Genomic DNA, 25,925 nt, shown 5'->3' on the forward strand with positions numbered 1-25,925 from the left:
TGTGTGTATATATATATATATATATATATATATATATATATATATATGTGTGTGTGTATATATATATATATATATATATATATATATATGTATGTATATATAGAATAAGTAAAACAGAAGATAGATAGATAGACGGACGGACGGACGGATAGATAGATAGATAGATAGATAGATAGATAGATAGATAGATAGATAGATAGATAGATAGATAGATAGATAGATAGATAGATAGATAGATAGATAGATAGATAGATAGATAGATAGATAGATAGATAGATAGATATCTTGTTATTATTATTTTGTTTAATTTCTTGCATAGGTCTATGATGCCTTGTGTTTGTATTTATTGCTCTTATTGCAATTTATTTATTTATATCTGTGTTAACTACTGTTGTACTGATACAGTAAATAGTCTGTGTCATCTTTTCTAAAATAATAATAATAATAATAATAAATAGGTTCATTGAGAGGTTAATTGAGAATAAGCCTTTTCTCATTCTAAATAGGCATATGAGAAATACATTTATTTATACAATATTTCAATGTATTTAAAATGATGTATACAATATTTATTAAAATATATTCAAGAACATATCAGTGAACATTCCACTTAATTGAATAAATATTGGCACTTGTGTCATTATAACCATGAAACTCATATCCAGTATTGCTTTAGCTGGCAGCACCATTGCACACCCCCTGCTTATGTAATAAAAGTGGTCTGTTGCTTGTTGTGTACCTTTGGTGGATCCAAAAGGCAAAACTCTGACCATGAAGGTCATGAACTGTCTGAACTCAGTACCATAAATCTGCAAGAATTTGGAACAGAATCAAACACCAGGACATCTCAGTCATTTTATATTTGATATTCCCTTGGAGAGATAAGCAGCTAAGATTAATTTCTAGCTAATATTAGATCCACGCTGTCTCATCTGAGGTGTTCTGAAGATAGAATTCATATGTGATGGTATTATAACTTGCCAAATCATGTTATGTAAGTAAGGTGTCATTAAAATTCATGTGGCCAAAAAAAGGCATGTGGCCAGAAACACCCACAGAACTGTCAGCACAGTAAAGTAACTATAATTAAGTCTTGTTGTTTTTAATGTCTTATATTTAGAAATTAAAATTTAGTACATTAAATGTGTAGTGAACACAATCAGAACTGAAAAAATAAATAATATTTTTTTTTTTTTAAACAAAGCAGTTAAACAAAAACAGAGCAGAAGTGGTCGTAATATCTGCAAGGCAAGGTGGATATATCTGGAATAACTAGTCCTACAGGATGTCTATATAAGTCAACTATAAATATTTACTGCAGCCTTAAAATGAAAACAATAGAGAACTTTAGGTGTTTTTCTGTAGGGGGTTTATTATTAACCAGTGGATATCTTCAACAAGATGATGATAGTGTTTACGTTTCTTTTTCTTTTCTTTTTTTCGGCTATCCAGCATAATTAGCAAACAGAGTGCTGTGTCAACTCTCAATGACCCACTTACCAGTACTTAGTTAATAGGTGTGGTGTTAGATTTTTGTACCTCCATCCCCTCACACACCCCCTCTTCTCATTGGCTGCTTTGCTTGTTGCAGCTTGTCTGTCCAATTATGTTTTTTTACATGAGTGCTGGATATGGTGTCATATTCACTCCACAATTAACAACAGATATGCTGCAGGAGTCTCCACCATTTTAGTTTGAATATTTTGGCAAATTATGCATTAGGGTGCTCTACAGGGGAAAAAAAATACATTTTGAATTTGCAAAAATTAATCATATTTACATTAAAGAATTAAGCACGTGGCACTGCAGATATTAATTAAATAAATTCATGAAATTAGTAATTTATGACCATATTACTCCTATTTTAATGTCCCTACACTGGCTCCCTGTCAAGTATAGGATTGATTTTAAAATCTTATTATTTGTTTACAAAGCCCTCAATAACCTGGCTCCCTATTACTTAACTGATTTGCTGCTTCCGTATACCCCGTCTAGAACCTTGAGATCTTGTGACCTTGGCCTACTCATAGTCCCTAGAGTTAAACTTAAAAATCGTGGTGAACGCACCTTCGCTACTGCGGGACTGAAGCTTTGGAATAGCCTTCCTCCCTTCATCAGACGTGCCCCATCTATTAGTATTTTTAAATCTTATCTAAAGACTTTTTTTTTTACCCTGGCTCATAACACTCCTTAGTATGTGTCCTGTTTTTTTTAGTTTTTTAGTTTTTTTGATGATCTTATTTGTCTGCTGATTTCCTTGTTACTTTTATTCTTATTATTTGTGTTTTACTCTTTGTAAAGCACTTTGGTCAACCTTGGTTGTGTTTAAATGTGCTCTATAAATAAACGTTGTTGTTGTTGTTGTTGTTGATGATGAAATAAATTACGAAATAAAAATTATTGACTGTGTTTTTTGTGTATTTAACCTTTTATACACTGTAAAATGTTACATATGATATTAAATAGCTAAATATACTCAAGCTTACCTCTAAAATCCCAATAGCTATTCATTTCAAATCAAAACAAAAAGTTTCAAACTTACAGGGTTCATTGAGTCCCCGAGTTTCATGTTCATGAATACAGGAAATATAGGAAATATGCTATAGAATATAGGAAAAGATTGATTAATCTTGCATTTTAAAGTGTTTTTGGCTTTAAAGAACTGTAGAACTATATGGAACTATACAGATTCAATAAAAATGACTGATTGCGAATTTATCCCTATTTAACCTTTTATATATCGCAGAATGTCACACGTGCCGAATATTCTGCAACAGTTTAATTTTACAATTTGTTTGTGCATAAACCGATGGCGTGACGTCATGGACAACACCCCCGGCCAGCCCCTATGACGTGAGTCCAGGGTACTTCTCTCGAGCTCTGCGCGTTATCTGGGTTTAAAGCTAAAGAAGCCGGTAGCCGAGCACTATCAGGCCGCTGGCCTAAAGCAACTACGTTTAGTTTTTTATTTTAAGTCTAACGTTTTTGTGAGGTACGATGGTTCTTTGAAATGGCGCAGAAAGACACGCTGTTACATCTCTTCGCGGGGGGGTGAGTGGAAATTGACTTTTATATTCATTTGAAACCGAGGATGACGGTCCCCAGACTGGAAGGTCGATAGCAGCTTTAAACGCAATGCGGCGTTTTGACCTTAATGTCACACTTATCTCAGACGAGAAGTCAATTTTAATACCGTTTTTCTGTTATTAATATCTCCTCTGTGATATTTTGAAGAGGAGTTCAAATGAAGACCGCTCTTGTTAGCTTTTAGCTAGCGGCGGTGAAACTAGCCAGCGCAGCATCCAGTCACGCGACCGAAGCGTTCTAGATTACGTTTAAATACGCGAGCAGGTTTAGTGCTCAGATCACATGACTATAGGTTGTTGATACTTTTTATTTACTGTTGTAAAATGTTGCCTGGAGAGTAAAAACTTAATTCAGATCTAGCCTGTCAAAGACACAGAGCAGTGTGTTGCGTTACGTAATAATGTCCTGAGCCACGAGACGAGTTTCATCTCTGGCGAGCTCTTCGCACAAATTGAAATATGCGCATATGCATGTGAAATGTTGATTTATAAAATTACTAGATAATCGTCTACGCAGAGCTAGTTTGCTTTAGCATATGTATATTTAAATAGAAGCGTCTTGCTTTACATAAATGCATCCAAGGTCATTCCGCAATTATTTACGTCCCCCGACCCGTATTTGATATCAGTACTTATCTACTACTCCTTAAAAAGACTGATATTGATTTATTGGTGTCATTTTGCAGTCGTGAATGTCATACTTTCTCAAGAACGCGCCTGTGTTTTGTGCGCATTTCAATGCGTTGGCTTTGCGCAGGCTGTTAAATGCCACCTGCTCTTAGTAAAAATGTAGCTGGAGAAGTGCTTGCTTCTTTCAAGGACAGAGAGCTTCATACTCATGTCAAGAATGCAAGCATGTGTACTAGACTAGAGAGTAATGAATGTAGGTGAACGAGTGACTGCTATTTTAAAAAAAAAAAAGCACAATTGAAGTGCACATGTTTTTAGCTTAAGATTTCCTATGCGTTTTCATAAGTGTTTGAAATAGGGTTGAAATAAAGCATAATAATTTTTGTTTTCATGTATACAGACCCATTAATACGATTTGTGAAATTATGAAGTGATTTTGTAAAGTCGAAATATTGCACAATAATTAAATATTAGTCTTTTAGTTATTGTACTGTTGGCAAAACATTTGACAGATTTTAGTTTGTATTATTTGGATTGAATTTTCTTATTAATATTAGGATATAATAAAAACGTTCTTTGATTTAAAATATTGTATAGTGCTCATAATAAATATAATTTATTGTGAAAATAAATGCAGCGGCTTTGCAGAACATTTTGTGTGTATATATATATATATACACACACACACACACACACACACACACACACACACACACACACACACACACGCATACAAAGTTTTAGATTTATTTTGATTTTCTCAAATGAGGTCAGAAAAAAACTTTAATGTAATTGTAATTTTCCTGCTGTTTTCATATGGTGAAAGCTTTATAGGCATAGATGTTACCACATCAGGTTTTGCATGTTGCCTGTTATTTTTCAGTTATATAACTGAAGTTATAAGTTAATAATTTCAGGTTTTGAGCTAATTTAAACATTAGTTAGATTCAGGTGACTTGATGTGAAGGGCATAGACATCTGCATGTTTGTTTTATTCAAACATGGGCATTACATAATCATGCCCCAAGCTTTGTTTGTGTTACAAAACGGTCTATTATAAAAACATGGATGAGAAGGCAAGCTGTGGGAAGTAAGTCAAGAGGAGACTTGCATCAGTGTTGGGCTTAAGGCTTTTGTTGAGGACGTCTGCCCTTGTTACTGAATGTGCTTCTCAGACAGATTTGTGATTAATCTGTCCTTTATTTGATGTCCTGAGGTCTGAGGTATTGTGTTCTTCACGTCTTGTACTTCTCTAACACGATCCGTGACCTATGTCAACTTCTGTGTTTTGACTTCTGTGAAACATGATCTGTTATTTTGAGATCTTGTAATTTATTTGCCTCAAGTCTCACTAGAAATAAACAAGACACATAACAGTTGATTAAGTGTAATTACTTTGTACTCTGGTTATAAAAATGTCTTGCAGATTGGACTGGATTTTTCCTGGTTCATTAGTTAGCTTTGTTGTTTTTTTTTTTCATTTTTTTTCATTTATTTACATGGTCATGTTCTTCAATCATCCGTTTTATTTGATTTGATTTGGAACCAATTAGGTTAAACCAGTGTATGACTCTAATCCTTTTATTTTGTAATATGAATTGCGATCAATGTCACCTGCGTCACATTGTATAATTTTGATGAAGTTCAGTTTGTTTTCCTTGACCTCACTCTTAAAGCAGCCAGGAAGGCTGGCCACAAGCATTGCTGACGCGCACACATATATTTGCGTCTAAAGTTTAGTTTGAACTAGATTTTAGTGTTACCTCAAACAGCAAACGTAACAGCAACCTTTATCAAATTTTGTACTCGCAAGCTTATTTCTGTTTATTTAATCTTGAGGTCCTCAACCTTTTTTGGACCCAGCCCAATTTTTAGGTTGCAGAATTCTTTAGAATTTATATTATTTAAACTATTTTTTTTAATCATTATTAGTTATATACAATATTTCTTTGCATATTTTTGACCTTTATTTATATTAGTTATTTTAGATAGCCTATACGTTACAGATATTGATACTCTATTCAATAGTTTGGGGTTGGTAAGATTATTGGCATTTATTTGATCAAAAATACAGTAAAAACAGAAATATTTTTTATAATTTAAAATAGCTGGTTTCTGTTTGAATATAATTTAAAACGTAATTTATTCCTGTGATTGCAAGGCTGAATTTTTAGCAGTCATTACTCCATTCTTCAGGTTCACATGATCCTTCAGAAATTATTCTAAAATGATGATTTGGTGCTCAAGAAACATTTCTATTTATCAATGCTGAAACTTTTGTGCTATTTAATTAATTTATTTTTTGTCATGATTCTTTGATGAAATGAAAGTTCAGAAGAACAACATTTATTCGAAAGAATCTTTCCTGTTACATGTCATGAATTTAGTTGCTTAATAAAAGTATTTATTTTCTCCACAGATGTGGTGGAACCGTAGGTGCCATCATGACCTGCCCCCTGGAGGTGTTAAAAACCAGACTACAGTCATCTGGCCTCACCCTCAGACCTGTTTTCCAGGTCCAGCTGGGCACATTCAATGGTGCTGGCGTCATTAGACCGGGACCTGTCACCCCAGGCTTGCTACAGGTGTTACGGTAAGCAAGGAAGTACAAACAATATGACGCAATCATCCACCCTAAACGTAGATCCGGAACCTCTGTGGGGCGGCACCGCTTGATGTCTGAAGTCTTGTTATGTAGATTCATTTAGCAAATGGATTTGATCTTCTAAATGAACGCAGATTAAAGCAGCTCTTATCCTGCTGTTAGCTGCTGCAGTTGATGATGATAAGGGGCAGGGTTTGTCTTATGTAAAGGCAAAAGAGATTGCAAGTGTTCCCTGTCAATGCCTATTTTGGGTAATTGGGCACAGCATGGCATTGCTCTCATGAACCGGCACTGTCACATGATGCCTTCTTGCTGTGCTCGAATTACTAGCCGCAAACACGAGGTGTCCCTGACTGAGCGTCTCTGAGGGAGTGTACGGGTCTACGTGACTTCCAAAACTTCAAGAGAGCCATTTCAATTTAGTCGAACTGTTCAATATCTATCTTGGAAAAGGACACTATATTTAGCCTTTATTTAACATGAGGAAGCATTTCCCGTGTGACTCATTTTTAATAGTTTCTAGTTTAAGGAAAAAGTGTTGAAGTAGATGTTTGAATGGCTTTTCCTTTCAGGAAGTGATATATTACCTGTAATTACAAAAAGAACTTCTGGAAAGTCGCTTTGTGAGAAGCATGATTCATTACTGTCAACATTCAGTATTTATCTGGTAAAGATGTTTGTTCCATATGGGTGGCTTATGAAGGAAATTAATTTGTGTAAAGGTGTCACTAGTTGTGCGGCATAATTGCAGTGTTCAAAACAAGCTGTGTAGGTGGATTATAAACTGGTCTCATGCAGTCTGACTGAAATGCCTCACAGTAGTGCTACATCTGTCTAAATCTCATCTCTCTGTCCTCATCAGGTCAATTCTAGAGAAAGAGGGACCAAAATCTCTATTCAGAGGACTGGGCCCAAATCTTGTTGGTGTTGCACCCTCAAGGTAATGGTTCAATTAGATTTTTTCCAAATCAAGGTTAGATTATAAATTATCCACTCTACAATTTGTTACACATGCGTATGTAATATATACATACATGCATACTTCAAAAAAAATATATTATATATATATATATATATATATTTTTTTTTTTTTACTATCTAACAATAACAATGCCTTTCCTTGTAGCGTGAATTTTGAATTTAGGAAAAAAGAAGTTGGAGTTGTCACTTTTTTTCCATATGTGTATTCACAATCATAATACTATAATATACAATAATAAAACTGCAATGTAATTGTATACAAAATTTCTCCATAACAATAACTTTACCTTTCCGTCTAACTTTTGTTTGAATTAGGAAAAGTAGTTGATGTTTAGATAAGGTAAAAAAAGTGACAAAATTCTTAGTAGAAACAAGAAGTATTGGTAATTTATTTCTTATTGAGAATTTTCTCAGGAACAATAGCCATACATTTCTTATGCTAGCTTGCTAAATTACATTCAAATTAAAATGAGTTAGCTAGAATTTTTTTCTTCACTCCTCTAGGATGTACTTATTCTCTGAAAATGCAATCATTGTTTCCCACAGTCATCATGGCATTAGATCTGGGTGCTTATTCAGCTCTTTGTGCAGTTTGTTCCAGACATTCAGCACAGAGAACGCACTGCACTGTCAGGAACTCTCACTGCAAGCTGTTTGGCTTGATAAAACATTGGCAGCCTTTCAGTGCGAACGGCCCTTTTTCATATTAAAATGAACTCTGGACTGTCATGCGTGGAGAGAGGAAGCAGGGGGTGTCGAGTTCAACAGAGTAAAGGCACTGATATTGTTCTCCTTCTGTTCTTCTTCAGGGCGATCTATTTTGCAGCTTATTCAAAGTCAAAAGAGACCTTCAATGGCATCTTTGTCCCAAACAGTGGAATTGTCCACATGTCCTCGGCTGGCTTTGCAGGTGATGCCTTAAGGTTTTTAAAAGAACATTTATGCAACATTGCAGATAACGTTTCTCAGAACTGTTTGATGGTTTCTAAGAAAGTGGGTGTTTGAATCCCTAATTGCATTGTTTTTCTTACAGCATTCGTCACAAACTCCCTGATGAATCCCATCTGGATGGTCAAAACAAGAATGCAGCTTGAGAGGAAGTATGTTAATGCTGTAGACTTTCACCTTGCTTTACCCTCAACAGGGAACTTGCATGAGGACATGACGCATATCTGTATCAGACTTGTATTGAGTTGTGGCCTTTTGCATGTGAGGGTAATACATCCCTAGATACTGTGAGGGTAATGAGTTTTTTAGGATGGGGGTGTACAAACAATTAGCACTCTCTCTGTTACATAAATGTCATGATGATTAGCATGTGATCCAATCTGCTGCAGTGCAAATATCCACCTTGACGCAGCCGTCGGGGCTTAGCAGGCATGTTCTATATTTGCGCTATAAAGAGCGCCGGCAGTAAACTGCTAGAGTCAGATGAGAGAAGTATGTCAGATGGTACAGTCTGAAAATAGTCTGCCATTTAATTCTCCCTCCCACTCTACATGCAAACCACATTGTGCAATGTAAATTAAAGTTGCAAGTGAACCTTTCGAAGTCTTTGACCTTGATTTTAGTATTCAATGCATAAGCTAGGTTTTAAAAGCAGAACGGTTACCTCAGAGTTAATCATGTTAAATTCTTGACCTTTTGTAATCCATTTCTTCCTGATCACATGACCGACTGTCTCTTTGTCCTCCAGGGCACGTGAGGAGAAGAAAATGAACGCGTTACAATGTGCGCGGTATGTTTATAAGACGGAAGGTGTGCGAGGTTTTTACCGGGGCCTGACGGCATCGTACGCTGGTATCTCAGAGACCATGATCTGCTTCCTTATTTACGAGACGCTGAAGAAGTACCTGGCGCAGAGTCGATTCACCACACCTGACACAGACACAGAAAAAGGCGCTTCAGATTTCCTGGGCCTCATGGTTGCTGCTGCATTTGCCAAGGGTTGCGCCTCCTGCATAGCTTATCCACATGGTAGGTTGTTATTACGTGTCAGCCAGTGTAAACTAGCATCAGCCAGTCTCTGTCTAAAGATAAACATAGATTGCTCCCTCTTTAGCAGTAAGACCCGCACTTTTATGACAGGACTTGGAGTTCATGAGAAATACAGTAAAATAACATTTTGATAGTTAAAAAAACAAATATGAATTTAGAGTTTTGTTGGTTATTACAACAACATGCAGTTATTCATAATGGAATTAACTGCTAAAAACAGCTGTAATGTTCTTTTGAACTTGTTCATCCAAAAACAATTAATAAATCAGTTTCCACAAAATATTAAGAAGCACAACTTTTTTCAATATTGATAATAATAAGAAATCTTTCTTAAGCACCAAGTCAGCATAATACAATGATTTCTGAAGGCTCATGTGACACTGAAGACTAGAGTGATGGTAAAACTCAGCTTTGTCATTACAGGAATAAATTACATTTTAAAATATATTACCTTAGAAAACAGTTATTTCAAATTGCAATAATATTTCACTATTTTAATAATACTGATGTGTGTTTTTTTTTTTTTAATCAAATAAATGCAGCTGTGGTGAGCATAAGAGACTTCTTTCAAAAACATTTAAAAAAAATCTTACCATCCCCAAATATTTGAATGGTAGTGTATAAAAATATACATTTTAATGAAAAGACTAAAAAAAAAAAAAACCTTAAAAACAATTACATACACTCCCACTCGAAAGTTGGGGGTCAGTAAGATTTAAAAAAAAAATGCCTTTATTCAACAAGGATGCATGAAATTGGTCAAAAGAGACAGGGAAAAACCCTTTTTTTTTTTTTTTTTTTTTTTTTTTACAAAAGCTTGTATTTAATATATTAATAAATAAAATTCAGGAAATTTGGTAAGATTTTAAGAACAAGGATTTGCAGAAGCTTCTACGTCTCCTCATTTTTAATGACCAACCTTTCTTGATGTGTTTTCCAGAGGTAATTCGGACAAGACTAAGAGAAGAGGGAAGCAAATACAAGTACTTCTTTCAGACGGCGCGCCTTGTGGCGGTGGAAGAGGGATACGCAGCTTTTTACAGAGGACTCATTCCACAGCTCATCAGACAGATCCCCAACACGGCCATAGTGCTGTCCACCTATGAGCTCATTGTCCATCTGCTGGGAGAACCCTCCAAATGAAGCTGAACACTACAAGCACAATGATACTTTTTACCTGCAGCTAAAGTGGACAGAAAAGAATCCATTGTGAACAGGGATGTTTATTTGAATTACCCAAAGACTTTAAATAGCTTTTTTATTTTGCGTTGACTGCATATGTTATCAGAACTGTTTTGCTTGTTTGTGTGTTATGTTAATGGCGCATATTGCATAGCTACTCCAAGATGTTTGTGTATACTGTATCAGTGTACAGCAAAAAGTCATCTGAATATACAAATAGTGCTTTTAAGTTAACTAAATTATTATTCTTATAAGTAGCAGCCTTTTGTTTTTTTGACTCTGGAATTCTTTGGATCTATGATATGGTACATGTCCAAGAGTTTTGGAGTTAATCATTAGTAGATCCGGGTTTTATTATGAAGTTCTTAGAAGGAATGCAAATGATACTGTAATGGGGGCATAGAATAGCTGGTTAGGAGCCGATATTTTGTAACACTTTCCTGCTTCATGACAACTAGTAGCACTGGAATCTGACCAATCAATTCCATTCACCTCTTTACTAGAAACCTATCATCTTGTTTACTGTATGTGAAAATGAGGGCATTGATGCATATGCTGCTGTTGGTTTAATAAATTAAATTATGGAAGTTATTTTTTCCTTGCTGGAAATGCACAGATAAAATGAGCCACATTAAATTAAATATACCTTTTTAAGTCTGTTTGGATGAATTTTATGATTGTTAGCAAGACTTTGAAAACAAAGGAAGGAGTCAATAATCCCAGGATCCCAGCTGTTTACTTGAAGGTTCCAAAACATGAAGAAAGAACATGATCTTTGAGCCTTCTAGTAGATTATGTATTATCTCTTGTGCCACAATGCAGTACAAAGTGAGAGGAATGTATGAATCGGTTATGTTGAAGATGATGATTAAGTAATGTCCACACACATGTTTTTAAGCATGTTATCTTATGTTAATTACGATTCAACTTGTGATTACTGATAATATTTTGTACACAACTTTAAGGTGACTGAAAGATGAGAATCCACTGTTCAGGGAAAAAAGTTTTTAATATGTTGTAATGTCTTGGTAAAGCTTGTGAATGGCTGTTACATACGTTGCCTCAAGAGGGCAGGTTTATACCATATAAACCTGCTTCAGTTCATTTTCTAGAACAGGCAAGATTTTATTTATTGAAGGCACTGCGTATAGCAGTAATTAAAAAAGTACTTTCTGCAAATTTCAGAGTAAACAGAGATAGAACACAGATAAAGCTAATGGTTAAATGTTAAAAAAAGATGAATGAAAAATTCAAAATGTATAAATCATGAAAATAATGCAAAAATTAATTCCTGTGAAACGGGTATGGAGTGTACAAAAAATATTTTTAATTTAAGAATAGATAACTTATGTCAGTTATTACATTAATTATAAATTTATATTATACATTTTAATGTTTTATATCTTACTATTTGATGTATATAATTAACAAATAATTATTTTACATTATTATTATTATTTTCCGTTTAGAAGTGCAACTTTTATTTTGACAGCTCTTGATATCGCTCTCATGACCTGGATATGGCCATGTTGTAGATTGATGCGCGCTTCTGTTGCCGCATGCTCTACACCAGCGTGTGGCCCCTTGTGAATAACACTACAGTCATTTTGCAATGGACGCCTTTAACCAAATTTTACTACAGTACCCGCCATTTGTAGTCGTAGGTGTTGGAGCAACGGCGATCGCTGCAGGAGGAGCGCTTATCTACAGAATTGCAAACAGGTATTGTGTCCCTGCCCATAAGATGTCGCTGGGCCTCGTATAACAGACATGAATGTTTAGCTAGGGCTACGGAACTACACTGCACTTTCACGGTTTCCAATATAATGATCATAAATTGGCAGTAGTATTTTCAACAGCTCGGCCATGAAAAATACTTGTGCACGCGCGGAGCTATTGAACGCGCGCGCTATACAAACAAGCGCGCGAGATCTCGCAAAATGGCTTAGGCATGCTGTCTGTGGTACTTAAAACAGACAGAAACTCACAGTTATAGTAGTATTTTTCACCAAAAATATCACAAGTAATACAGTTATTGTTACTTCTGTAAATCAATGATTAATGAATGTATTAATTCCTTCAGTGTTTTCATTCATTTATTTTTATTTAATTTTTTTTGGTGGTTTTTGTTAATGACACCTATTCCAAGTTAATTATGTTATTTTGACAGAAAACTAAATTACCTTGGTAAGAGCAACTTGAAAATGTCAAAATGATGCTAGACTTAAAGCAAAAGTGCAAGATTCCAGCTTCTTTTATTGGTATTACACAAATGCTGTGCTCTTATAATAAATGAATCAGTCATAATTTGTCTAGTAGTACAACAAGGTATTCATTTTCACCATTTAGTAGACTGTGGAGTAGTAAGATACGCAATTCATTTCCAGGATGTTAGTTCTTTTGAAATTTCTAAGTAATATTAAACATGCAAAAACTTGCCAAGCATCTATCAGTCTGTAAATAGAAACTCTATTCATGCTACTGTTAGGTAATCAGTCTCAGGTCCTGAGACATTGAATGTGCTGTCTGGAAAAACAAAATCTCAGTTTTACATTAGATTCAATGCTCAGGCTTGACATTAGTTTCCACTGAATATCTTGCATGTTCCATGGAAACTGATACAACTTGTCCAAGTTTTTAGATTGCAGGATTATTGTCTGTCCGCAGAACAGGCTTGTAACCTGTTAATTGAGAACCGGTGTAGTGGTCTGTTGACTCAGTGTTAATAGGAGTATTGTATTACAGTTGTTTTCTGTTATTAATGCATGGTAATTTGCAGCAGTGATCTTGAATCCAACCCTTTTTATTCGACAGGAAAAAACCAACTCATGTCAATGTGAATTGTTGGTTCTGCAATCAGGACACAATTGTCCCCTATGGGAACAGAAACTGCTGGGATTGTCCATACTGTGAACAGTATAATGGCTTTCAGGAGGTATGTTTATAAGATTTGTTTGTTGTTTTGAAAAGACAAAAATATTACGTTACATGTTTATTTATACACTACCTTTCAAAGTTTGGGGTTGGTAAGAAGTTTTTGAAAGAAGTCTCTTATGCTCACCAAGAATGAATTTATTTAATCAGAAATACAGTAAAAACAGTAATATTCTGAAATATTACATTTTAAGATAACTTTTGAAAATGTATTGTATTACAGTTGTGGCAAAGCTGAATTTTCAGCAAGCATTTTCATTATTTCAGAAATCATTCTAATATGCTGATTAGTAAATATTAATTATTATTATTATCGTCAATGATGAAAACGCTTGTGCAGCTTAATATTTTTTGTGGAAACTGATACAGTTTTTTCAGGATTTTTTTTGATGAATAGAAAGTTCAGAAGAACAACAAATTTTCTATGTTAAATTACTGTGTTGCTGATGCAGCTTTTGAATATGCTATAAATGTACTTTTAGTTGGTGTCAAGTAATTAAGTGTTTGTTTTGTGCTTGTTTTTGTAGAACGGGGACTACAACAAACCCATCCCTGCTCAATACATGGAGCATCTCAACCATGGCATTTCGGCCGGTGTCCCGGAGTCACCGAAGACTCTGCAGTGGGTCAACTGTCAAATGCTTCTGTGCAAGAAGTGCAACAACAACCAGACTCTGAAGATTAAGCAGCTGGCCTCGTTCATCCCCAGGGATGATGTAGGTTTATAATTCACCCATTTAATGTCTTAATTTCAAGACGGCCAAGATCTAAAGCTCGTTTCTGAATTAAGATTTGTTTTTATGCTTTTTATACCAGTTTGAGACAGAAATGGCATATATTAAATATGGCATTTAGCAGGCATCTATACATACTTGAAAGTCGTATTTATTTGAGCTAGAATAAACAGCTTAAATTATTTTTAAAATGTGAAAAGCATCAGCTTAAAAACATGCATTTTCAAATTTTAATGCACTGTGTTCACCATAATGGCAGGAAAACTATGATGAGGAGATCGAGGTATATAAGCACCACCTTGAGCAGACCTACAAGTTGTGCCGGCCGTGCCAGACGGCGGTGGAGTACTACATCAAACACCAGAACCGACAGCTGCGGGCTCTGCTCTTCAACCACCAGCTCAGACGCAGTCGGGATGCTGATAAAGCCTTTATTAAGGTGGTGATCTCTATATATTTATAAGGTTTCAAATCAAGCCACAAGACTTGACATGAAAAATACAGAGGATTCCCCTTTTGTAGTACTCTGAAGTGTATGTTCTAGAAATCTAAGAGATTGATTAAGTGCCAAGGGCTTGACATGGAAAAACTGCATTGAATTTAGATGTTGCCCAGATAAAACTGCAATTTTACTACAACCGTTTGTTACATGCATCAAGTGTGATTAATGACCAGTCTGTTACTAGTGTTTTCTTAAACCGCAGATAAATGTGTGGAATTGATTGCCAGAGATAAGGAAAGACCTGTTCTCGCTTGCTTCTTTTGTGTCCTGAGTATTTTATTATGCAGTTACTGTTGAGTCAAGTGTAGTTTTTAATCAAGCTTGGCATGCAAGTATCAAATGCTATTCCCATATCAAGTGATCTTTTTTTTATTTATTTATTTTTTTTATCCTTTTCTTCAGAACACCTACTCACTCGCCACACCAGCCTGGTTGATCTTGCTCAGAGTCCTTGCATTTCTCGCCTGTGCCTTCCTTGTAGCTGTGGCTTTGTCTGGAGATGTGGCTTCCTCCATCTCGCAGACATTAAGCGGAGGAGTCAACCCACCTAAACGCCCCCTCCAAAATAACAGTGAAAGCAAGGCTGAGGAGGGCAGCATGATGTGGGATGATCTGGTGGGTCTTCTGCCGGAAAAGGCTGTGGAGAACGCTCGACTCGTCTGGCAGTCCGGAAGCGACCATCAGATGGCCGTAGCCTCTGTTGGTCTCCTAACTTGCATCACAAGTGTCTTAATGGCAGGACCTGTCAGGTGAACCAATTAAATTTTCATGATACAAAAATACATTTACCAATTTGTACGTATTTTTTACATTTATTTGACACATTAAGTGTGTGTGTGTATATTTATATATATATATACACACGTGTGTGTGTGTGTGTGTATATATATATATATATATATATATATATATATATATATATATATATAATACTTTGCGCGATATTATGTGATGAAAGAATGTGAAACGGATAAATATATTTTTATAATTAATGTATGAATAAATGTTTGTATATGTGTATGTTTTATACACACACATTAATATAAATTCATAAATATATATTGGTTGACCTAAATTGGTATTATCTAATTGTGTACTTAAATTTAACAGCTGACTGTTAAATATAGGATATATATATATATATATATATATATATATATATATATATATATATATATATATATATATATATATATATGATAAATTGATAAATATATTTGAAATTACTATATAAATGAATGTGTACATATATGTAAACTTATTTTAATTTTAAATTAAAAATATTTCTCCTCTTCTCAAGGTTGAGGAGGATTGACGCTGTGGCCTCTGTGCTTTGGCTCCTGGTGATATGTTTTTACCTGGTCGAGTGTTACCTCAAGACGGACATCCCTGATTGGTTGGAAACGGTCAAGTTGGGCATCACTTCTGTGTGTTGTCTGGTGGGATTCACTGCCGCTGTGGCAACACGCAAATCCACGAGTCAGAGAAGAGCCAGAGGTCGCAGGTCAGAATCTGAGCAGTGACACTAAGATAAGATATTTTATGGCATCTGTAATCGAGGACACTTTTGGGACAAGGGTTTGATGATTTTTTTTTTTTTTTTCTCAGATTGGGAACATTTTCCTCCCAACTGTCTTCAATTTACACTAACTAACTAATGCACTCATTATAAACCTCCATGGCCAAAATACATGCTAAATAGGCCTTTTAAACGCCATGCTAATATATATATATATATATATATATATATATATATATATATATATATATATATATATATATATATATATAAAAATAGTCTGTGTGGATGAGCTTGCTCAAAGTACTAGAAAAGGATTGTTTAGTGCCTTTTTTGTAGTGCTTGACATTACCACCATGCCCCTAATGTGACAATTCAGAATATGTCAATTTTACATTTGTTTTGGTGCAGGTTGAATTCACAGATTTGGGGTAGCTTGTAAAAATACAGACTAGTTCATGAGTGAATGATTTTTTTTATGCATCTAGCGGTGTGTAATGATGTTTTTGCATTGAAATAGAAAATGCATTGTTCAACAAGAAATTGTAATGGTGCTTAGGGATTTGGGGATATTTTTTTTCCCTGATCCATTGCATCATTTAATTTACCGTCTAAAACTATACCCATTACCCACTATACCAAACTGTAACAAAAATACTGTATTATGCTTACACTGCTCCGATCTCATATTTGCAATCTCATAACAAAAGTGATGATATCAGTATTTAGTTGCTAAAAACATACCAATATGTTAGACTTCTGCTATATTTTAGCTCAAGTACTCAGCGTTCAGTTTTGAGGTTAAGCTACAGCTGAACACATTTAAGAGAGTCTCAAAATATTTGTCTCTCTTCGTGTTGATTCTTAATTAACTTAAATTTCAAGTCTGTCTCCACCACCGGGGTTGATTTTGTAATCGTTACCTCAGTACAGAATTTATGCAATTTGTATGCAAAATTAGCTAACTTTGCATAGCACTATGCTTATTATATTATGAACTTTATATTTACTATATTGTAAAGTGTTATAGGTGCACTACATTGTATTACATGCCATTTAGTTTGAATACTACTAACCACACTAAAGCTCTATAATACATAGCCATCTCTTTCAAGTGTCTAACAAAAAGAGACATTTTCAAAACTTGTAAAAATAAAGCTTTGTAGGGATTGTGTGGAAAACTAAACGTATTGTATTTTAGCTGTGGTCTAGAAACGTGTGACATTGTGATAGTACGACTATAGATTGTATGTTTTTGTAGGTTTGCATCACTGTATTTTCCCAAGTTACTGTATGCATGTGGCATATGCTGTGAAGATCGTTTTTTGCTGTGATCAAAGTACTAATGTGACTTAGACACTTACTGTCTGCAACTTTTCTGTTATTTAAATTAATTATGTTCATTTCCATTAGATGTGTATCAACCTCAAATCAAATCTTTGGTACCTGTCCACCTCCGATGAGCTTTAATATTTATAATTTTGTATTACCAAGAGGTGAAACGTGCCTAATGTAAAGCTTCATTAACTTTTTTTTATAATGACTGGTGGCACATTTCACTTATTTGAGTATTTAACTGTAGACATCAGTATCGTTGAATATTTAGTATCCTCATTGTCATAGTTTTGTTTGCCAAAGCTGATGGTTGGTAAATACAAATAATAATGTGTATTTAGACTTGGCATTGAAACAAGTATCTATTTATGATGTATAACATTTATTTAGAACAGCATTGTATTTTTGGGAGTATACTTGATCCTTTATTGACTTTATTTCACTTCTAGACAAATTTAGATTGTCCGGAAGTATGTTGCCTCCCCAATTTTCATATGATTTCAAATGTGAGTAAATAAGTAAACCTGAATTTAGCACTGAGGAAATAATGTGGTAGGACCTGTCAAAGTGAAATCACAGATCTGTGCATGTTGTATCAGAAGGTGCATGGTGATGTCCGAGATTGATTGGAAGGAAAGTCATTGGGTTTAAGGAATATTATCTTGGTACTGTATCTTGTCAAATCCAGTTTTTTACTAAGTTAAGACTCTGATTTGGACCAGTTTAGGACCAGCTCAATTACCATAAAACAATAAACTCGAATCTCAAGTACATCTGAATGTTTTGTGGCCTCTTGACCACTACAAATCTAAAAATCTATTTGGAGCTTTTTGATACTTTTTTTGCCCACAGGCTGGAAATAGTTGTCTGACTTTGAGAAACCCCCAAATAATCGATTTGTGGCATTGCTGTGCTTTTTCTGGTATATCATCACCTGATCAGTGGTTTCTGGTGATTTTGACATGGAATGACCCCAAAGATATAATGTGAAATGAACAACTGCATTCTAGAATAGTGTGACACGGTTTCCGTCCAGAAACGTAAGCTCAGATATGTTGTTGTAATGTTGTGTTTTGAGTAAAGCAGCACGTTGGAGCTGTACACTTGGGTTGTATTGCATCCTTTTATACTTGTATTATTTAACCCTATTATGAAAGTGAAATAAACGCTGATAAAATGCGAACTGTGTGTTTGCCATTTCTTTTATTTATTTAGGTTACATTAAAGGTTGTTTGAGATGGAAGCTTGTTGTGCTTTTATAAATTGGAGAAACAGAAAACCAAGAAATTAGCGTGACCGCATCAAATGTTTGAACTGGAGCTCTATTACTAATGTACGATTTCTTAAATTGTTATTATTTATTATCTGCAATGAAGTCTTTACATCACTGAAATCTACTACATTCAAATGAGGAGCCATAATCAGATGACAGAATCAACATACTTTTTTCATTTATTTTCTCTGTCTTCAGGCTTTTAAATTCTGTTGAAGTCTGCAGAGTTTTTTGCAGTTAACTACTTTAAGTGAAACAGAATACAGTGTTCCTCCATAGCAGTAACTGAAGAGATATTTGCTCCATGAAACTCAGCAGTGGACCGATTCTCTTCTGTTTGTTGCAGGTATCTGTCTGGCAGTTCTCCTGGGCCGTACTACAGTAATCCCTGTCCGTCGCTGTCTGCACCTGTGTCTGGATCATCTACCTTCATCCCAACGCCTCCCCCCAACCTGTCACAGCTGCTCATCCGCCAGCAAATCCACAGAACACGCAAAGCCTCGCCCTCCTCACTGCCTGGGCGACTCAACAGGGCCCTCTCTTTGGGAACTATCCCCTCCCTCGCACGAGCAGGTAAAGCATAAGCTAGATTCACATTGTCATCTAATATATATTTTTTTTAATCAATAAATTATCAAAAAATATATTGATCAAAATACAGTAACATGTTTAGTTTTATTCCCTTGATGCTAAAGCTGACTTTTCAGCATCATTACTCCAGTCTTCAGTGCCACGTGATCCTTCAGAAATCATTCTAATATGCTGATTTGCTGCTCAAGAAACATTTCTTATTATTATCAATGTTAGAACCAGTTTTTGCTACTTAATATTTTTGTGGAAACTGTGATACACTACTATTCAAAACTTTGGGGAAAGTAAAATTTAATAAAAAATGGTTTTATTCAGCAAATACAAATAAAATTGATCACAGAAGTAAATATATTTATGATGTTATAAAAGATTTATATTTCAAATAAATGCTGTTCTTTTGAACTTTCTATTCATCAGAAAATCTTGAGAATTGTATTATGGTTTCCACCAAAATATTGAGCAGTTTCCAACATTGATAATAATATTAAAATTAACCACCAATAATATATATATATATATATATATATATATATATATATATATATAAATAAATATACTTTTTTTTTTTTTAGGCAACACTGAATACTGGAGTAATGGCTACTGAAAATTCAAATTTGCCATCACAGAAATAATTACATTTTAAAATATATTAAAATAGAAAACGTTTATTTTAAACTTTAATTTTACTTTTTTTTTTTTTACAACATTACTGTTTTTGCTGTATTTTTGATAAAATAAATGCAACTGTTTTAACCATGCATAAAGCCTGCTGATATATTTCAATATATTTTTATATTTTATAAAGCCAATTATAATTAAATAGATATCGCAAATTAAAAATTAATGGGCTGTGCAGTGAAATGGGCTTTTTGTAAAATAGTTGTAACAGTCATATAATGTAGAAAAATTAGTTTGTGAAGTTAAGAGCAGTGCTGCTATAGTGAGGGGCCCCAGGTGCTGTTTTGTGGAACCAGTGCAGAAGTGCATGATGGGAAAGATGTGGGTCACTGACTGACTGAATTCATGATACAAGGAACTCGGCTCACTCTTCACCCCAGACAGTGCCGCACCTTGCAGGGGAATTTTGCCAACTGCCAAAGAAAACTGCAAAGTGATTGAGAAATAGTCTGTTCAGTATCTCCAGCTACCTGCATGCTACAGGGATTTTCCCACTGCTGATGAGTTTAGAGTTACAGGAAGTGACTAATTTATTATTTTATTAAAAGCTTCTCTGTTTTATCTTTATATTTAAAAGAATGGTGAACCTATAAATAAAATGTGTCATTATTCACTCACCGTCATGCTGTTCCAAAGCTGTTTGCTGTTATTTTTTCAGTGGAACAATTTTTCTTTGTCCAGTGACATATATTGACCACAGGCTCAATATATACATTGACCAGAGTTGTGTGAAGAACATTATTCACTGATAATGCCCTCCATGTCAGGGGTCCGTTCTTCATACGTCGCTAACTCAGCTGGATTTGATTGTTGCTGATTTCGCTTGATCTTGGATCATTTGGTTCTTCGAAGCTCATCCTGGACTTGCTGTCATAACAGGTCCGTTAGCTAAAACCTGCTCGGGAGCACGCTTATTTCATGTAAATAGGATTAGATTGCATCTTTTTAAATGGAATTAATACTTAAAATCTGTCCTAGCCACTGCTACTTTATTAGAAGAGTACCCTACTGATCCAGGGACAATAATTTAAAATAATAATAATAAAAATATTTTAAAAATAATCTAATAATGTTGTGTAGTCTATAATCATATAGACAGCCAGTTTTACTCATTGATATATTTATTCATGATAAAATTATAACTTTATAACTGTATTGGAGTCTTACACACATGCTATACAGTTAATCTGAGTCGTGCATTAATTTGAGCGGTGACAGTGATTATGGGAGTGGCTTGATGGAGTGCAGGAGATGCAGATCATTTGATCTTGACCCTTAAAAACTTTAATGCTGTCACGTAACAAATCTGCTTCAAAGATAAAATTAAATGAATAGCTAATTACAACATAAAAATAAAAATGTAAAGCCTGTACAAATACTAGATATAAATCATTGGGAATCATGCAAAATGCACATTTCGTTTATCTGTTATAACATTTAGTTTTGTTTGCTTCGCTGTTTCCTTATAAAGGTCCAGAAATTTGTCAACTTTTTGCATCAGGTGTCTTTTTTAATTATATGATGTCATTAAGTTGCTGTCTTGCTGCCAGCCAATCGCTGCATTGCTGATCGTGGTTTCGAGGATCGATACATCTGCCCTTTTCGAGGAACACGAGAACGCACAGTAATCTAAGACAACTTAATCCAGATATTTTAATCTAATACGCAAATTCGTTTGAAGAACCAAATTAGCCAGAGGTCAGTTATCAGGATTAGAAGATCTGGAATCTTTCAAATCATCTCCGATGTATTAAGCAAGGTACGAAGAACGGACCCCAGCTCTCATATCAAATATGATACAGATCAATATGAACTATCAGTGTATGGAAAATATATTTTTTTAAAAAGTCACATTTTGCAGCAAAATGAGTAAAAAACTGAAATGTAATTTTTCGATGAACTATTCCTTTAACAATAATGTTTTGATTCATGTTTATGCATTTAAAAAAAAAATAGTTTACCTAATTGACTCAAAGTTTTGACTCTGCATAACCTACCAACATATTGTTCATACTGCATATCAAAAGGGATGGCAGGGGCAACAGCTTGCTTTGCCATGGCTTTTAACTTTGACCCGTCAGTAAACGGGACTTTGTAATACACACAGGCTTTTAAAGCCTGGGATCAGGGTGATGTCGGGAGTGGTGTTTAAATGACTGTTGTGAGACGGTAGAAGAATCATGGTTCGTTTCATGTGTGGATCTTCAGACGAGACCAGATGAGATGGCAAACGTCAGCCTCCTATAATCAGATGCAGTGGTTTCGGCAGGTGTGATAAAAAGGGCCAGAGCTTGATCTTTACGTGTGATTTAATCACACACGCTTGTCTGAGAAATCTCAGCGTTTGATTCATTTCCACCTCATTGCGTTATATAGAGATGGATATGTAATTGTGATCTTCAACAGCTAACAAAAGTTGTATTTTTAAGAAATATGAGATCTCTCACAGCTCATTTTTACAGAAGCATTAGAGTATCACTCATCTCTCCGTCACACTTCCACAGGAGGTCTTGAAAAGGCTTTTGTGTGAGCAGGGCCGGTACCTGCTCCATCATGTACCTTCACCCATCTGCTCTATAATGCTCTTTAATGGTGCTGCTCCTCTACAGCTGCAGCTGTGTTGGCTGCACATATGGAGACATTCCTGGAATGACAGAATGAGTGTGTTAAATGTCTCTACTTTGCAGTTGGATGCTTGTGTTGTATCATGAAAATTGCTAGGAATTTCTATCAGTCTTTTGTGCGATAGCTACCTTTCACTTTTTGAGAAAGTAGCCATGGAAATGTTTCAAATAATAAACTGCAGTTGTACTACTGTTCAAAAATTTGGGGTTTTATTCAGCAAGGACGCTTTAAATTGATCCAAAATGACAGTAAATACATTTATAATGTTACAAAACATTTCTGTTTCAAATAAGTGCTGTTCTTGTAAACTTTCAATTTTTCAGAGAATCTGGAAAAAAAAATGTCAGTTTTCACAGAAATATTAAGCAGCAGAACTCTTCTTAACATTGATAATAATGAGCACTGAATGATTTCTGAAGGATCATGTGACTGAAGACTGATGCTGAAAATTCAGCTTTGCATCACAAGAATAAAATGCATTTAAAAAATGGAAAACAGTTATTTGAGATGGTAATAAAAATACTTCACAGCATTACCACTTTTACTGTGTTTTCGATCAAGTAAAACAATTGTGCTGATTTATTCTTTTACTTGTAGATTCAGGTTTCCTGTTCAGTGGGAGTAGACCATCTTCACAGTGTAAAGACTCTCCGCCTTCAGGTAACTCCGAAGAAGTGAAGGAATTGTTGTATGCATCTTTATGAACTCAAACCAGATAAATGTGTATGATAATTGTCTACTACTTATCAGTCACATCGCCATTTGATGAACACGGTGAAACTAATTTCTTTCATTTTTCAATAGATTACTACTCCCTAAAATCTGGAAGCCGACCCTCCTCTCCTGGACAGTCTCCAACTCCTTCCGTGGCAGGATCTGTCACTTCCACCTCCAGCTCCGCCAGGCAGCGGCGGCCACTCATCAGTCCGGCCAGACTCAACATCAGTGGGCAAAAGCTGCGGCTCTTTTCCTCTCCTCTGGAGCCATTAAGTTTGGCCTCACCGCCTCCGTTTCTTTCAGAGCAAAGCCACGTGCACAGCGGAGGATTCTTGCCTGATGTTCCACACTTCCATTCACAGAATCATGGTATAGGACACTTTTGGATGTATTTTTAATCTACATGAATGTCCTAAAGTTTCTGTCAACGATTTGAGCTGATTGATAATATAAAGTGGCCCTAAAATTTTACCCAACTTGAAAAGTGACTGATTTTTTTTTTTTTTTTTTCTTTCAACTTTTTGTTACCTTTTTTCTTAAGTTTCAAATGCTTTGTTGAGGACAACATACTAATGCTATTTTTAAGGTGCAATCTTCAATCTACTTATTTACTAGTGTTACTTGAAAATTATATTGTACTACTAATAACTGAAGTTTAGAAACCTCCGTTTCTTAAGTTAAAAACCTCATATCATTCAAGTCTGTTGGTTTTATGGGCAAATGTTATTTATATGTTCTGTTCTCAGTATTCTTGAACTTTTAAGATTGATAAAGATATGATTTTGTTTGAGATTCAGGTTCACTGATCGATGAGGGGAGTGTGTTTGAGCATGTGGAGAAGCGAATGGGCAGTTCCTCTACGTCTTCAAACTGCCATGTAGACACGACCACAGGAAATGGAACTGACAGCAAGCCTGGATGGAAAGGTGCGAATAGGAAGTTCAGCATTTAAACTAACCGAGTTACTCTGTTCTGCATAATTATTTATTGTTCGAATGTTTTTGTCTTTTTCACAGGGTTTTTGGGCATGACGCTTTGGCCTGGTCTACTGTTTGCCAGCCTGACCATTAACTTAACCTTCATCGGTTTCTATCTTTATTACAATTAGAGATAAGCATATATAGAAAAGACCTCAGGAGTTCAAGGTCAAACTGGGATGTACACTGGTCTTTGTCACCTGCGTGCTCAGTCAATCTGGGACCTTTACAGGAAATACGTAGATAGAATTTCCCTTAGGTGACGGCTACAACTTTATTCTTGCTGCTCAACAATTGTGGATATAAAAATAGAGATTCTCAAATAAATTAGAAGACCGTATTTTCTTAACTTAAGCTCTGTTAAATGCAGCTTAGATTCTACATTATGCCGCAAAGTATGATGTGAGCTTTGTAAAACATGTTTTTGTGCATGTTCAATCATTATTTGTGTTTTTAAACACTGGATGTGTTTCAGACTGAATGATTGTGCTGTTTAGTTTAACTGAATGATGTCTGTTGGGCATGTGATGCATCTTTATAAAAAATGTATTTGACGACTTTGCCATATTGCTGTACATTTAAGTGTTTCTGGTTATCCTACATCCTGAAAGAAGAATTCCATGTCATGTCATTATTTTAATGATGTGATATTATAAAGTGCAATATGTTTGTGTTGATCTACTTTTGTCAACAATGTGACACTGAAAGGTTTGGTTTAGCAAATGTCTGTTACTGTGTCCATTGAGCCTCTGACTCTGTTTTATGATTCAACTCATAATGTCAAGGGAAAACAGGATAATTGAATATTTTGTACATAAAATAAAGGTGTTTCAATTACCAGATTGAAATAAATCTCCATTGTAATAGTTATACATTGGTTTTGGTGTCTTCTGTATTTTATGTTAAAAAAATAATGATGATGAAATATCTTCTGAATTTCTCCTTTTCTCTAGATTGCTTCATAATCTCTGACATTGTATAATAGAAATATTGTTGGCTACTTGACAAATTTCTTATACTCCTGTTTTGTAAGTCGCTTTGAATAAAAGCATCTGCTAAATGTGTAAATGTAAATTTAAAACGTTCTCTTTCAACATTCAGAAATTCTGAGCATGAAGGTAGTTGGGAAGGGTTTTCCTTGATCTTCTTGATAAGTTAAATTTTGTGTATCAGTTCCCATATTATGATGTATTTGAAACATTCAGTTGTTCTTGCATGTTGCACTTTTGAATTGTGTTAGAGAACGATGCAATCATTTACATTCTCAAAAAGTGTAAGGAAAAATATACAATGGGAACTGAAAGTAAATAATGAAAAGTACTCCAGAGTACCAGAGTTTATCTTTCTCCATCACTGGCTGGGTGTAGACAGTCTGTCTCCTAAAAGAATGATAACAATCTGGATTCTCTCAGTATAGGACTTTATACAGCTCAGAGTGGGTGGTTATTTGAGAGATGATTAGGTTGTCAATGTCCATTTTCCAAAAAAAATAAAGAACAGAATGCAAATTCATTTTAATTACAAGCCATTAATGTGTTTTGCAAATGGTTTAGAAGAT

The 25,925-nt window shown here is 34.9% G+C and overlaps 2 protein-coding genes across 3 annotated transcripts; both read left to right on the plus strand.

Moving 5' to 3' along the window:
• The first annotated feature begins 2,881 nt into the window (after window positions 1–2,881).
• On the plus strand, window positions 2,882–11,139 carry slc25a33 (solute carrier family 25 member 33). Its single transcript, XM_058764321.1, has 7 exons — window positions 2,882–3,051; window positions 6,136–6,309; window positions 7,184–7,261; window positions 8,112–8,212; window positions 8,336–8,402; window positions 8,999–9,279; window positions 10,241–11,139. The coding sequence occupies exons 1-7, from the start codon at window positions 3,011–3,013 to the stop codon at window positions 10,441–10,443; spliced, it is 945 nt and encodes a 314-aa protein (XP_058620304.1). The 5' UTR covers window positions 2,882–3,010; the 3' UTR covers window positions 10,444–11,139.
• Window positions 11,140–11,985: 846 nt separating this feature from the next.
• On the plus strand, window positions 11,986–25,237 carry tmem201 (transmembrane protein 201). 2 transcript variants are annotated; one of them, XM_058764342.1, is made up of 11 exons: window positions 11,986–12,204; window positions 13,297–13,417; window positions 13,944–14,132; window positions 14,410–14,589; window positions 15,055–15,401; window positions 15,953–16,156; window positions 19,126–19,352; window positions 23,271–23,333; window positions 23,478–23,759; window positions 24,182–24,316; window positions 24,407–25,237. In XM_058764342.1, exons 1-11 carry the CDS (start codon window positions 12,095–12,097, stop codon window positions 24,496–24,498), a joined length of 1,950 nt encoding a protein of 649 aa, XP_058620325.1. In that variant the 5' UTR covers window positions 11,986–12,094; the 3' UTR covers window positions 24,499–25,237. The 2 variants fall into 2 exon arrangements, with proteins under 2 accessions (XP_058620325.1, XP_058620326.1); XM_058764343.1 differs by having other exon boundaries at window positions 11,987–12,204; window positions 24,188–24,316.
• Window positions 25,238–25,925: the final 688 nt, after the last annotated feature.

Source organism: Onychostoma macrolepis, chromosome 23 (assembly GCF_012432095.1).
Source record: "Onychostoma macrolepis isolate SWU-2019 chromosome 23, ASM1243209v1, whole genome shotgun sequence".
Lineage (NCBI taxonomy): Eukaryota > Metazoa > Chordata > Actinopteri > Cypriniformes > Cyprinidae > Onychostoma > Onychostoma macrolepis.